Raw genomic sequence first — 11,803 nt, forward strand, 5'->3', positions numbered from 1 at the left:
GGCGGGGCGGCGCGTCCTCGCCCGGCGCCGCGTCACTGACGTCCCGCCTGCCTAAGAGCGGCGCGCAGCCTGCGAAGAGCTGCTCCTGCGCCGGGTGGCGGTGCGGAGCGAGGCAGCGCGGAAGCTGGCGCGCGGGCCATGGCTGCCTGGGCGGGGGCCGAGCTCTCCGCGCTGACCCCGCTGCGCGCTCTGTGGCTCACGCTGGCCGCCGCCTTCCTGCTAACGCTGCTGCTGCAGCTCGTGCCGCCTGGCCTGCTCCCCAGCTGCGCGCTCTTCCAGGACCTGATCCGCTATGGAAAAACCAAGAGTAGGGCGTCACTGCGCCCGGCCGTCTGCTTGAGCTTTGATGTCCCCAAGAGGTAACCGCACCGGGGGCGCGAGTCTGGGCTGCCAAGGTGCGGAGAGTCCGGGACTCCAGGCTCGCGCAGCCGGCAGGGGGCAGCAGAGGCGGGCGCGGGGCTGGCGCTCGTCCGGCCGGGTTGGGCCAGGAGTGTGCTCCGACGCCGCGCTGCCTGGGCCTGGCACCGAGCGCTGCCTGCGTCCACTTCGTGGCCCTGAGGGTGGAATGTCCCGACTGTCCACCAACAGACGTGCCGAGCCACGCGCCCTGCCCAGGGCGCAGGGACGTGAACTTGCGGCCTCACGGAGTCCTTCCCTCGGGGAAAATGGCAGCGTTTCCGAATTTAGGTCTGGTCGCCAGGCAGCAAATTAGTCTCCTTTGTCCCCAAATTCTCCTCTTTCTCCTCCCCTGCACTCCAGAGGCTCATAATCAAACTTGAAGTCGCCAGAACTCACTAGAAATGAAGGCAGGTCCGCCCTTCGCACCTCTGTTTTCCCTGTTTGTCTCCCCGACCCTCGAATGGCGAGATGCTGGTCTTCACAATTGGCTACACCACCGACCGCTGCACTGACCTTCTCCTGCACTGACCCTCCGCAGGTTTCCCCGGAGAAAATTGCCCATGATGGCACATGTAAGGCAAGCTTGAGCCCGAAGCTCCATTTGACTTTTAACATATTTCATAACCAGAGTCAACAAAGATTAAATCATTAGGGCTTATAGAATTCTTTCAGAAATTTTGAGACTTGATATAGTTTGGATTTTTTGTGGTTTTTTTTTTTTTTTTTTTTACTTTGAATTCAGAATATAGCTAATAAGAATCAGCCAAACACTTCCAGATGGTAGGCATATAGCAGTGACTTTTCTACCTTTAAGATGCATCTTAAGTTGGCATTTAGGAAGGAATCTGAAGGAATGTTATATGGTTTCTGATGTATTAAAACACCTGGCTTGTCGCTTAAACCTCACATAGGCAATGTCCCGAAGACAAGAAAGGAGCTAAGTATAATTTGCCTTCTGAAACGTGGGAAATCCCCTACTTTTGAGTGTTGGAGAAAGACTGATCAGGTGTTACGCTGAGAAGAGAGAAGTAGGTCATTCTGAGGAAGGGTAAATGGAATGAGGCCTTGGGAAAAAGCAGAATTATTCAAGACAAATTGGTTAAACATCCTAATTCTTAGAGTGTATTTTTAAGCAAAAAAATACCTGTCATCCTTTTTTTTCTTTATTATGTTTGATTGCAGTATGTCTTTTCTACTTTATAGCAGGAACATTCCTGGGTTGTCATTTTTTAATGTTATAAAATGAAGGAAAAAAATTGTTTCTTAGAGAGCGTGAATTCTAACAATTTCTTTTCTGAATTTTGAAAAAGATACTAGCGTCCATGAATTAAAGGACACATTTCAAATCATTCCCTGCACTTACCCACTTCTCTGCCCCCGCCATACTACAGCTGTTACTATTCAAGTCCATCGTTATACTAACAGCCAAGAAACACACTTGCCACCTTTCCTATATTTATTACTGCAACAAATGGTACTCTTTGGGCTTCTTGTAATTTCTACTATATTATAAAATAATTTACACTTTTTTTTTCTTCCAGAGTGGAAGAGAAGTAGGTAAGAGTGGAACTTCTCATGGTACTTTGTTTTGCTTTTCTTTTTTCTAAATTTAAACAGACATTTCTTTTAGTACTGGAGAAGGTATAGCAAATCTAAGTCAGTAATGAAAGGCAAAAATGCTTCTTAAAAGTAAAAATAAATCTATAATTTTTACACTTAGAAATAGGCAGCTGTAAATCCCATTTCTGCACCTAAAAACAGTACTTAGATAATTTTGTTCAGAATTTTGTTTTCCCCCCTAAGGAGGCAAGAATAAAACCTTAAATCAGTTCATGGAATGTATGTTTGATTCCATTACCCCTGTCTGATAGGTTTTTTAAATTAGGGGATGATTGCCTTTCTTGTTTACTTTTTGGTTCTTAGAGTTTCGATATCCCAGAAAGTCTGAATAAATATATGACCTCACACTGCTCTTGATTTGCATTAAATATGTGGAAGTACCTCTCCTTTTTCTAAAATTTCAAAATAGTATGAAAACATTGCAGTTGACTTGAGCCCTAGAGACAAAGAGAGCCATCCAGACTCTCCCCACTAGACTCCAGGGGTCCTAACTAGAGTTCCAGGGGATCCATTCAGGGCAAACTTGGATTGGAAAAAAATTACATCTTTATTTCACAAACATCTGGGTACAATTCACCATTTCCTTAATGAGTGTAGTTAACAAACTACAGTGGAATTAGTGGTACCTGCAATTTTGTGACAGTTTTTTTATATTACACATTAAAAATATTGTAGACTGCAAAACATTGTTTTCATCACCACAAGAGTATTGTAATTATTCCCAACTAAGATCTTGTTATTTGACACATTAATTAAGAAGCACATATATTACTATATCACGAATTTGGATTTTAGTAATTGTGTTACCTATATTTCAACACATTGGTTTCCTTTGTAATACCTACATATTTTAAGCTTATAGTAACACTTTGAGAAGGGGCCTGTAGCCTTCACCATACTGCCAAAGGAGTCCATGGAAGATAAAATGTTAAGAATCCCTGCTCTAGACTACATGCTTTCCATACGTTTACATTTGTATGTTTGTTACCATATCCTGGCGCAATGCCTGATAAATAATAAGGTCCTTGATCAATGTTTTGAAAGAATTTAAAAAATGGTTTTAGGTTTAACTGTTTTTTTTTGTTGTTGTTGTTTTTGGTTTTTTTTTTTTTTTGCTTGAGTGCTTACTCAGTAACTTTTGGTGAGCTACCTTCTCGTTCATTCATATTTAACCAGCGTTTATAGAGTACTACTGACTATGTTTCAGGAGCTATTCTAGACTCCTTGGAGCTTTTGTTCTTGTAAGACAGACAGTAAATATGTAAACAAATCTTGTAAAACAAGCAAAATAACTTCAGGTGGTGATAAGTAGCTTCAGAGGAAATCCAGCAGGGTTACTTGATCAAGAGCAAAACTGGTGGGGGTGGCAGTGGTGGTGGCAGTGACAAGCTGGAAAGGATTGACAAGGAGGAGTGAGACAGGAGATGAGTTCATTGCTCACCAGTCCTTACAGGCCCTGGTGGAGATTAGATTTTATTCTGAATGTATGGAAAGCCTTTGATGGCTTTAAGATGAGGAAGGAGACATGGCATTACTGTGATTTACCTTTTGAAAGGATGACTAGCCATTGTGTGGAGAAGACTGGATTAAAAGGCCATAGGTGGTGGAATGGATTAGAGTGTTAGCGTAGTAGCACCTGCTCAGCATGTAGGTGGTGATGACCTTAGAGCACTTAGTCCAAGGCCAGGCACTTAAAACTAGATAAACATTAGTTCCCTTTCTTAGTTAACCCTATTACTCCCTTCACCGAGCCTGGCATCAGTTCCTGTGGTCACAGATTTGTGTTAAGTTAGGTCATGTCTCCCGGCTCAAAACCATCCAGTGGCTTCTAATTCACTAACAGGAAGAGCCCAAGATCTTATACAGTCTTGTTCTCAAAGTCACTGACTTTGTTTCCTACAGTGTATCCCCCATGTGGCTCTAGTCCAGTTTTCTGGGCTTCTCTGCTAGTCCTCTCTCCCACCTCAGGGCCGGCCTTTGCACTGCCTGCCTGTTTTCTTTACCTGGAAAGCTTTTCTCCAAAATAGCTACATGGCTTATGCACTCACTTCCTATAACTCTCAAATACCTTTTCAATGAGGTGTGCCCTATCCACCCTGTTTAAAAGTATGATTTTGTCATAACCAGCATTCCTTCTTCTCTTCCCAGCTTTAGTTTGCTCAGTTACAGCACCTGACAAGTCCCTGGCTTATAATAAGCATGAAAATGTTTGTTAAAGGAGAGATTGTTCAGTGTTAAGCTCTGTATTACTGTAAGGGTCACCTTATCTATGCTCCCAAGGGCTAGGAAAACAGTGCTTCAATTAAGCAAAATGCCAAGGGAGGAAAAAGGGGGAGAGTCTGAAACAGAAGGAAGTGGAGTTTTTAGATCTGCATTTTGATGCTGGAGCTGAGTCTTTAAAAAGCAAGAGGTATAACCTTGTATAAAGAGTAGAAGAACATGTTTCCTATGGAAGGAAATCAGGCAAGCAAAACAAGAAATAAAATGTACAAAACATAGTAATAAGTAAAATAGTTTGCCTGTGAATCAAAAACACATGGCACAATTTGAGCACAAGATGTGCATTAGCAGCTTATACCAAACATACTTGAGCTACTTGGTTAGCTTTAGGCTTCGTATAAATTGGTACATGTGACGTAGGGCCAGAAAAGCAGGTTCAGGCAAGTCTTGATTGCGTGAATAGGAGCATAGCAGTGTGATTTTAACTTAGAGTCATCAGGGCTGAGTCTGGAGCTAAATGTTGCCACTTACTGTGTGACCTTGGATATGTAACTTAACCTTTCTGAGCCTCAGTTTTCTCATCTGCCATGTGAATATAACCACATAAATTTTACACGCTTGTGAAGATGAAAAGAATTAATCTTTCGATAAACTGGTCTCTCCACTAGACTAATCTCTACCTAGTTACCAGAGGGATTTTTTTTTTTTTTTAACTTAAAGAAGAGTAAAATGAATAAGCAATGCTCCTTTTTTTTATTGTAGTGGAACATACATGACATAACATCATTTTAACTCATTTTGAGATTATGGCTCGGTGGCTTTAAATACATTCACATTTTCATGCAACCATCACCACTATGTTTCCAGAACTATTCTATCAGCCAGAGAGATTCTTAAAACAAAGTATTGCTTCAAGTCATTCTGCTCAAATGGCTTCCCTTCACTCTTACTAAAAATCAATGTCCTTACAAGACCCCGTAGCACCACCCATCCCCCTCCCCACCTCCTCTCCCTCTCCTCCCAGTGTCCTGTATTGCACCTCAGGGCCTTTGTGGTTGTCATTTCCTCTGCCTAGAAAATTCTTCCCCTCAAATTCACAAGGGTTACTCATTCTAACCAAAAGTCACTTCAAGAGGGGCCATCCTTGACCACCCATCAGAATAGCCTCCCCTCTGCGCCCTCTCTGCCCCCTCACCTAGCATTAGGTAGATGTCTGCAGGTTCATTTGTTGACTGCTGAAAGGTAACCTTCATCAAGGCAGAGACCTTGTCTCTTTGCTCTCTGCTGAGTCCTCGACTCCAAGAACATTGCCTGGCATATTTTAAGGGCTCAGTAAATATTTGTGAAGAAATAAGTAAAGTGACTGGCCCAGAAGTTGCTCTTCAGAAGCCAGCCCCCTTTCTTTTCCATGGGAGCCTGTAGAGCAAGTTGCTGCTGACATTCTGCTCTACTCCTGCCACTCAGACCAGACCTGGGCTCAGGTCTCCAAAGCGTGACTTAAGAAATACCCGGAAAGCAACCAAAGGCCAGTGGCCTACGGAGTGGAGAGGGGCTGTGGAATTGACACTGATGCATGAAATTTTGAGGAAACTAAGCTCTTGAGCCTGGAGATCAGAATCAAGAATAACAAACAGGATGGCTCAGAGAGGCAGATCCAGTGATGAAATCTGTAACAATAGTCGGGAGAATTAAGTGGGTTGCTATGGAATGATCAGATTAGATCAGTGTTCATCAGACTGGGTTGTGGGCGTGGTCTGGGGGAGCTGTGGGTTCTGATACAAGAATATTCTGGATTATCTGGAAGAGGAGTATCTAAGTTTATGTGTACTCCTCCTGACTCCAAGTCATCTTTGTCATAGTCTAATGAGACAGAGGGATGGGGACTTAATATAAATTATAATATAAAATGCTACACTGAAGACAAGAGAAGGCCAAATGACCTCCAGGCACCCTGCAGAGTCAGAATGATTTTAAATTGGTTTGAGAGAAAAAAGTAAATGGACTGTTGTAGGTAGGCCCTTGTGCCGTATTAGGTGATTTCCTTTCAGCAAACCAACATCACCTTGTACATCAAATTAACATTGCTAGTTGCAATTTTTATTGGTGGTATGGTTTTATTTGTAACTGTTGATTGCGAAACAGGCATTGTACTTGGAAGTACAATGAGAGCTGTAACCATTAGGAATTGATGTGTAGTTTTATGAGTTAATATTTGTCATCTAAGTCTTTTAGGTCAACATAATTTAGAAAAACAGTGATTCAGAAGACCTCTAAGGGTTCTTACAGCCCTGAGAGCCTGTAATTGTGCAAGTCTTAGGTAACAGTTATATGGCTATTGCGGCAATATTGCTCAGGGATTTAGAAATCTTTCACAGATTTGTCTTCTGTTAGTACAGTCTAGGTTCTCTTTGCCAGAGCTTGTGGCCCTCTATTTTGGAACTTGACCGCAATCCAGTTACCCAGAGATAAGAGAAATTGCTGATTGACCCTCAGTCTAAGTTTAACAGGGTCAGTTATATTCTTAACCTCAGGGGGGTCTCCTTTTCCTGTGAGTTAACAGGTCTCATCATTTGAAAGGAAAAGTTTAAACTTGGAACACCTGTAGGATTCAGGTTCTATTAAAAAGCGAAACTGTACTTTGGGAATGGGGGAAAGAGGAGAAGGAAACTAAAAATAGTCTTCCTGCATAATAAAGTGGCTCTGCCCTGATTATTGCCTAACTTGTTCTCCCTTTGCAGATATTTTTCTCACTTCTATATGGTCTCAGTGCTGTGGAATGGCTTCCTGATTTGGTGCCTTACTCAGTCTCTGTTTATGGGAGTGCCTTTTCCATATTGGCTTCATGCTTTACTCAGAATTCTTGGGACTGTACAATTCCGAGGTAAGGACTCTCCTGACTAATCACAACCAGTGCTTCCTGTTCCTGTCCTTCCTGTCTGTAGGGAGCTGTTCTTGGTAAAGTTGTTCTACCTCAGTGGGAACTGGCAAGTGGAGGGTGAGGACAACAGAATTCTTCATGGTTCATAGCCATCCCAACAAGATGTCTCCAGGTCCTTCATTGAGATCATGGCAGAGTTAAGAGTTAGCTCTTTGTCCCTGACTTTTTAGTGAGTGCTGGGCTGTGTACAGGACTGGCTGTTCTCCCTCTGGTATTTCTCATACTGTTGCCAAATTTATATAGAAGTCTTTAAAAGGGGGAAAGCTTTTAGGATTCCTTGGGCTTGCCTTGAAACAATTATCATTTATATAGTCCAACCAAAACCATGTCTCAGAACTCCAGAAATTTGATAGAAAATCACTTTTAGATCACTGGTTAAAAATGTTTGTTATGTCAGAAGGCTTTGGTTATATAATAAAATTGACTATAGTTGTTGACCAGATGATTACAAAGTAGCCATTAAATTTGCCTCAGATAAAGAAGAATTTTAAAATAAAGAATTGAAGGTTAAAACAAAAGTGGCCTCAAGTAATGTCAGGCAGCGGGTGAGGGACAGAATTAGAAACATTATTCTCATACTATCTCTGTCCTTTGTTCCAGCAGCCAAGCCACTGGCTCCTTAGGAACAATCCTTTTCTGTATAACCAGAAATTGTTGCAAAAGATGATAGTCAGAAGAGAAACCAAATGCAGATCCTATTTGGGAGGGAAGGGTACCTCAGTGAATCTCACTTCAGGCACTGAAAATTTATCTCTTTGTTTGTTTACTGTGGGGCTCGTTGGGGTTCTGGTATTTGGAGGGTTGGTAGTGAGGAATTTTATTTGGGTATTTGTTTTATTCTATTCCAAAAGAGTTTTAACTAGGTTTTGCCATATTTAAAATACAAAAACAGGCAAAGCTAATTTACAGCTGATAGAAGTCAGGGTGGGCTTACCCCTGGGAGGGTGCAGGGAGGAGAGGAGCGATGCCTAGAAGGGAACACAAGGGGTGCTGGTCATGTTCTGTGTCTGGATCTCGGTGCTAGTTATATGGATGGGGCGGGTTGGTTTGTAAAAATTCATTAAATTGGATATTTATTGTATCCTAATGTGTGTATGTATATGTGTGATATCTACTTTTTAAAAATCTAGGTTTTTATGTCATTTTAAAAACCCGCATTTCTTCTGACTTCTTTTGCATAAGAGGCAGGTAGGAAGATAGATCTCAAGGCTCATAGTCTCCTAAAAGTATAATTTCTTTTCTTTTTTTTTAATATGGAAAGGAATGCATAGTTCTTCCTGTCTCCATTCCTGTCCTCCTTTCTGCCTCTGTGGGTGCCTATGTCTCTCGTCATCCTTGATCCCATGGATCTCACCAAGTGGGATTGCTCAGGCATCATCCAGGAACTCTTCCTGACCATCTTCATTATTATTAATGCCAGGGCTCAGAGAACCGCACACCCTGGGTTCTGAGTGCACAGACCCTTCACGATGCTGTCCATGCAACCTGGAAGGCTTTCACATGGCAGAGCAGAGTCAAGAGATCTGTTTGTCTCAGCTCTGTCACTAGCTTAACTGTGTAACTTGAGCCAAATTCCTTGACTTCACTTGGCCCACTTTCTCATTGCTAAAAAATGGAAAGTGTTAGACCGGATGATTTATAGGGCCCTTTCCTAGCTCTAATCTTGTTTAATGCTGTGTGTAACAACAGGGGAAAACATAAATGAATTAATTCAGGAAAGAGAAATCTGAATGTTTTGCTTTCTGAATTGTAGGGGGTGAGCTGGCACTGTCTGCATTCTTGGTATTAGTGTTTCTATGGCTACACAGCTTGCGAAGGCTCTTCGAGTGCTTCTATGTCAGTGTCTTCTCCAGTGCCGTGATTCACATCGTACAGTACTGTTTTGGACTTGTCTACTATGTCCTCGTCGGCCTAACTGTGCTGAGCCAAGTGCCAATGGATGGCAGGAATGGTGAGTGGTTCCCGGGCTCTGTCAGCTGAATCACTGGATGGAAGCACGTGGTACTCTTTAGGCAAAGTTCCCCACCACACGTTATGGAAGTTTGACAGTAGGACACCTATCCAGTCCACTTTGCATTTGAGGATTTTGTACTCTGATAGCTTTAAAAAGTCAATATGCCCAAGGATATGTACATTAACCTTGACTGCTAAAACCCAAAAGATGCCAACATGAGCAGTGTGCCTTCAGTAGAGATGGTAAAGTGCAAAATATTCAGGAGGCTCGGTTTAAGGATGAAGAAACCAGATGTGAGGTTTCTCTTGGAGGGAAGTCAATGAACTCATGTGGAATAAGCCTGGAGAGCAAGAAGGAGTGTGGTCAAGAGTTGGACAGGGAGCAGGGGACACCCAGGAACAGGAGAAAGATTCAGCAAAGAAAGTTGCTTCACCAAAGCCTCAGTCATCCTGGGGTGTTTGTGTGGGAGGCTGAGGGGGAAGCTGGGGAGGGAGAAGTGTGGTCAAGATTTAATCATAGAAAACCAGAGGAGGGGTAGGTGACATTGACTCATAGTGAATAGTAGTGATTTGAAGAAGGAGGAGGGAGCCATTTTGTGGCCATTATAACAAAGCTTTTCTTCAAGTGAGGCAGCCTGAGGGAGAGGACAAAAGAATGTGGCAAATCAAAATTGTGTCTTAACAGTTCTGAGCTCTTACTAACCAGGAGGAGAGAACCCAAATCTTGACCTTTGTTTAAGAGGAAGAAATGAAGTGGTTTTTCTTTCTTTTTTTCCTTTTTCTTTTTTTGGCAGGGGGGTGAATATCTAACATATACGACTATCATTTAGGTAAAAACAGTGCATGCTTATTATAAAGAAGCCATTTTGGGTGAGTGAAATGAGTTTTCAGTGCTGAGGTTAACTTCCCCCTGCAGCCTTGGTATCCATCAGCCCAGACACTGTAGGGTAGATCTCTGATGACCGTTTTCTCCAAGTCCAGGGCTCCATGTTTCCTAAAGCTGCCCTTGCCATCCTCATAAATTGAGAGCAAGATCTAGACATTTCCAGTCCTCAGTGAGGGAGCTTTCTTCTTGTGCTTGGTTTCAGTATCAGTGTCCCTTGAATGTCTTCGCTCTCTTGCTTTTGTACAACTCAAGGCCTCTGTGACTTGAGGAATGATTTTCAAGTACAGCTTATTGATGATCTTTCTCAGTTCATGAATTATTTATTGGCTGCAGCCATTCCGCTAGCATCTCTCCATCTAATTCCTCTGAACTTAAGTCTGTCGTTCTTCCCTGAGCCTTCTGCAGTGGCATTTGTGTGCAGCCCTATACCATGGGTCAAGCTGGCATTCCCGGTAAACGGTGTGAGTTTTCCATCCAAAGGAGCTTTTCTAAGCACTTTAGTAACCCACTAGCTTTCAGTCTGTTAGTTTCCATTGGCGTTCCATTTCTCTTCTGGAATTTTCTGTGCTGCTTGGACCCCACCTTCTGCCCTCTCTCCTATGTGACTGGTGAAGAAAAGCCAGTCAGGGCATCCACAAAAATAGTTTTCTAGATACTCTTTTCTGACGCTGCCTTTTTTTTTTTTTTTTTTTTACCTACTTGTTCTTCAAGAGGTCATCTGTGGTCATTTGAGACAATATGGAGAGAATGAGTTTTAGGAATTTATTGAGAGAGAATACACTGGGGCATTTTGCCAGCTGTAGGATCTGATAGAAATGGGTTTGGGAATCAGATAGACCTGAGTTTGACTTCTGGCTTATTTAACCTCTCCAAGCTTCAGAACCTTCATCTATAATTAGGGACATACAGTTATTCCAGAGGGTTCTTCTGAAAGAGAAAAGAAAGAATATCTGTAAACTACCCAGGTCTTCACGTCTCCTTGTCTTCAAAGTCTAGAGAATCTCCCCCAGTCACTCGCCATTACACTGTTCTGTTTTCTTTTCCTCAGGGTATCATCTCTACCTGAAATTTTCTGGGTTATTGATTGATTTACTCATTTGTATAAGTTTTTTGCCACTAGAATGTGTGTCTGTGAGGACTGGGATCTTGTTTGATGTATTCATAGCTTTATGCCTCATGTCTGCAAGCAGTGCCAGGCTTAGTAGACACCCAGTAAGTAACTAATGAATAAATGGATAATTAAATACTACACAAATTAGACTCTCAGTAAGTATGAGCCTTCCGCCTGCCTCCCCTTTCCTGCATCATAATTTCAACCTACTTTAACATATCTTTTTTTCCTCATATATAATTTTTCTACATTTAGAGTAGGTGACTTGGTAGTGATGTGAACTTCAAGATACTTGCTTCAACTTTTATAGTGACTTGTTCTTAAAATCCTTTCGATTTAAATCTGTATTTTTCACATTTTGCTTATTTTTGGTTTATAAAAAATAACCTTTTAGTTAAATGGCTAAACCTAGTAAATACTAAAAGACTGTAGTAGATCATTTGTATAGAGTGAGTTTTTAAATAAATTAACACAGGTAGACTTTGCTGGACTGTCATTAGTCATTAGCTGTAATCAACTGAGTCCTACTTCCAGGTACCCATATGGAATAGTATGATCCTTGCTTTCTCTTACCTCAGTCAGCTTCATAGGGCTCCCTCTTGGCTCCAGAGCCTCAGGCTCTTCCCCGTTGTCAATGGACAACTTTGTTTCCTCAGCCCAGTCCCTGATGTTTCCT

The 11,803-nt window shown here is 42.2% G+C and overlaps 1 protein-coding gene across 2 annotated transcripts in view; it reads left to right on the forward strand.

The window, feature by feature from the left end:
- Positions 1-44: 44 nt before the first annotated feature.
- SRD5A3 (steroid 5 alpha-reductase 3) overlaps positions 45-11,803 on the forward strand; it is a 15,949-nt gene continuing 4,190 nt past the window's right edge. The window contains exons 1-3 of one of the 2 annotated variants that reach the window (XM_015597613.2): positions 45-359; positions 6,978-7,120; positions 8,931-9,128. In XM_015597613.2, coding sequence (XP_015453099.1) covers positions 139-359; positions 6,978-7,120; positions 8,931-9,128 — 562 coding nt within the window. In that variant the 5' untranslated portion in view covers positions 45-138. The remainder of the gene's footprint in view (positions 360-6,977; positions 7,121-8,930; positions 9,129-11,803) is intronic. The other variant, XM_006922510.3, reaches the window with a different exon arrangement.

Source organism: Pteropus alecto, unplaced genomic scaffold, assembly GCF_000325575.1.
Source record: "Pteropus alecto unplaced genomic scaffold, ASM32557v1 scaffold57, whole genome shotgun sequence".
Taxonomy (NCBI): Eukaryota; Metazoa; Chordata; class Mammalia; order Chiroptera; family Pteropodidae; genus Pteropus; species Pteropus alecto.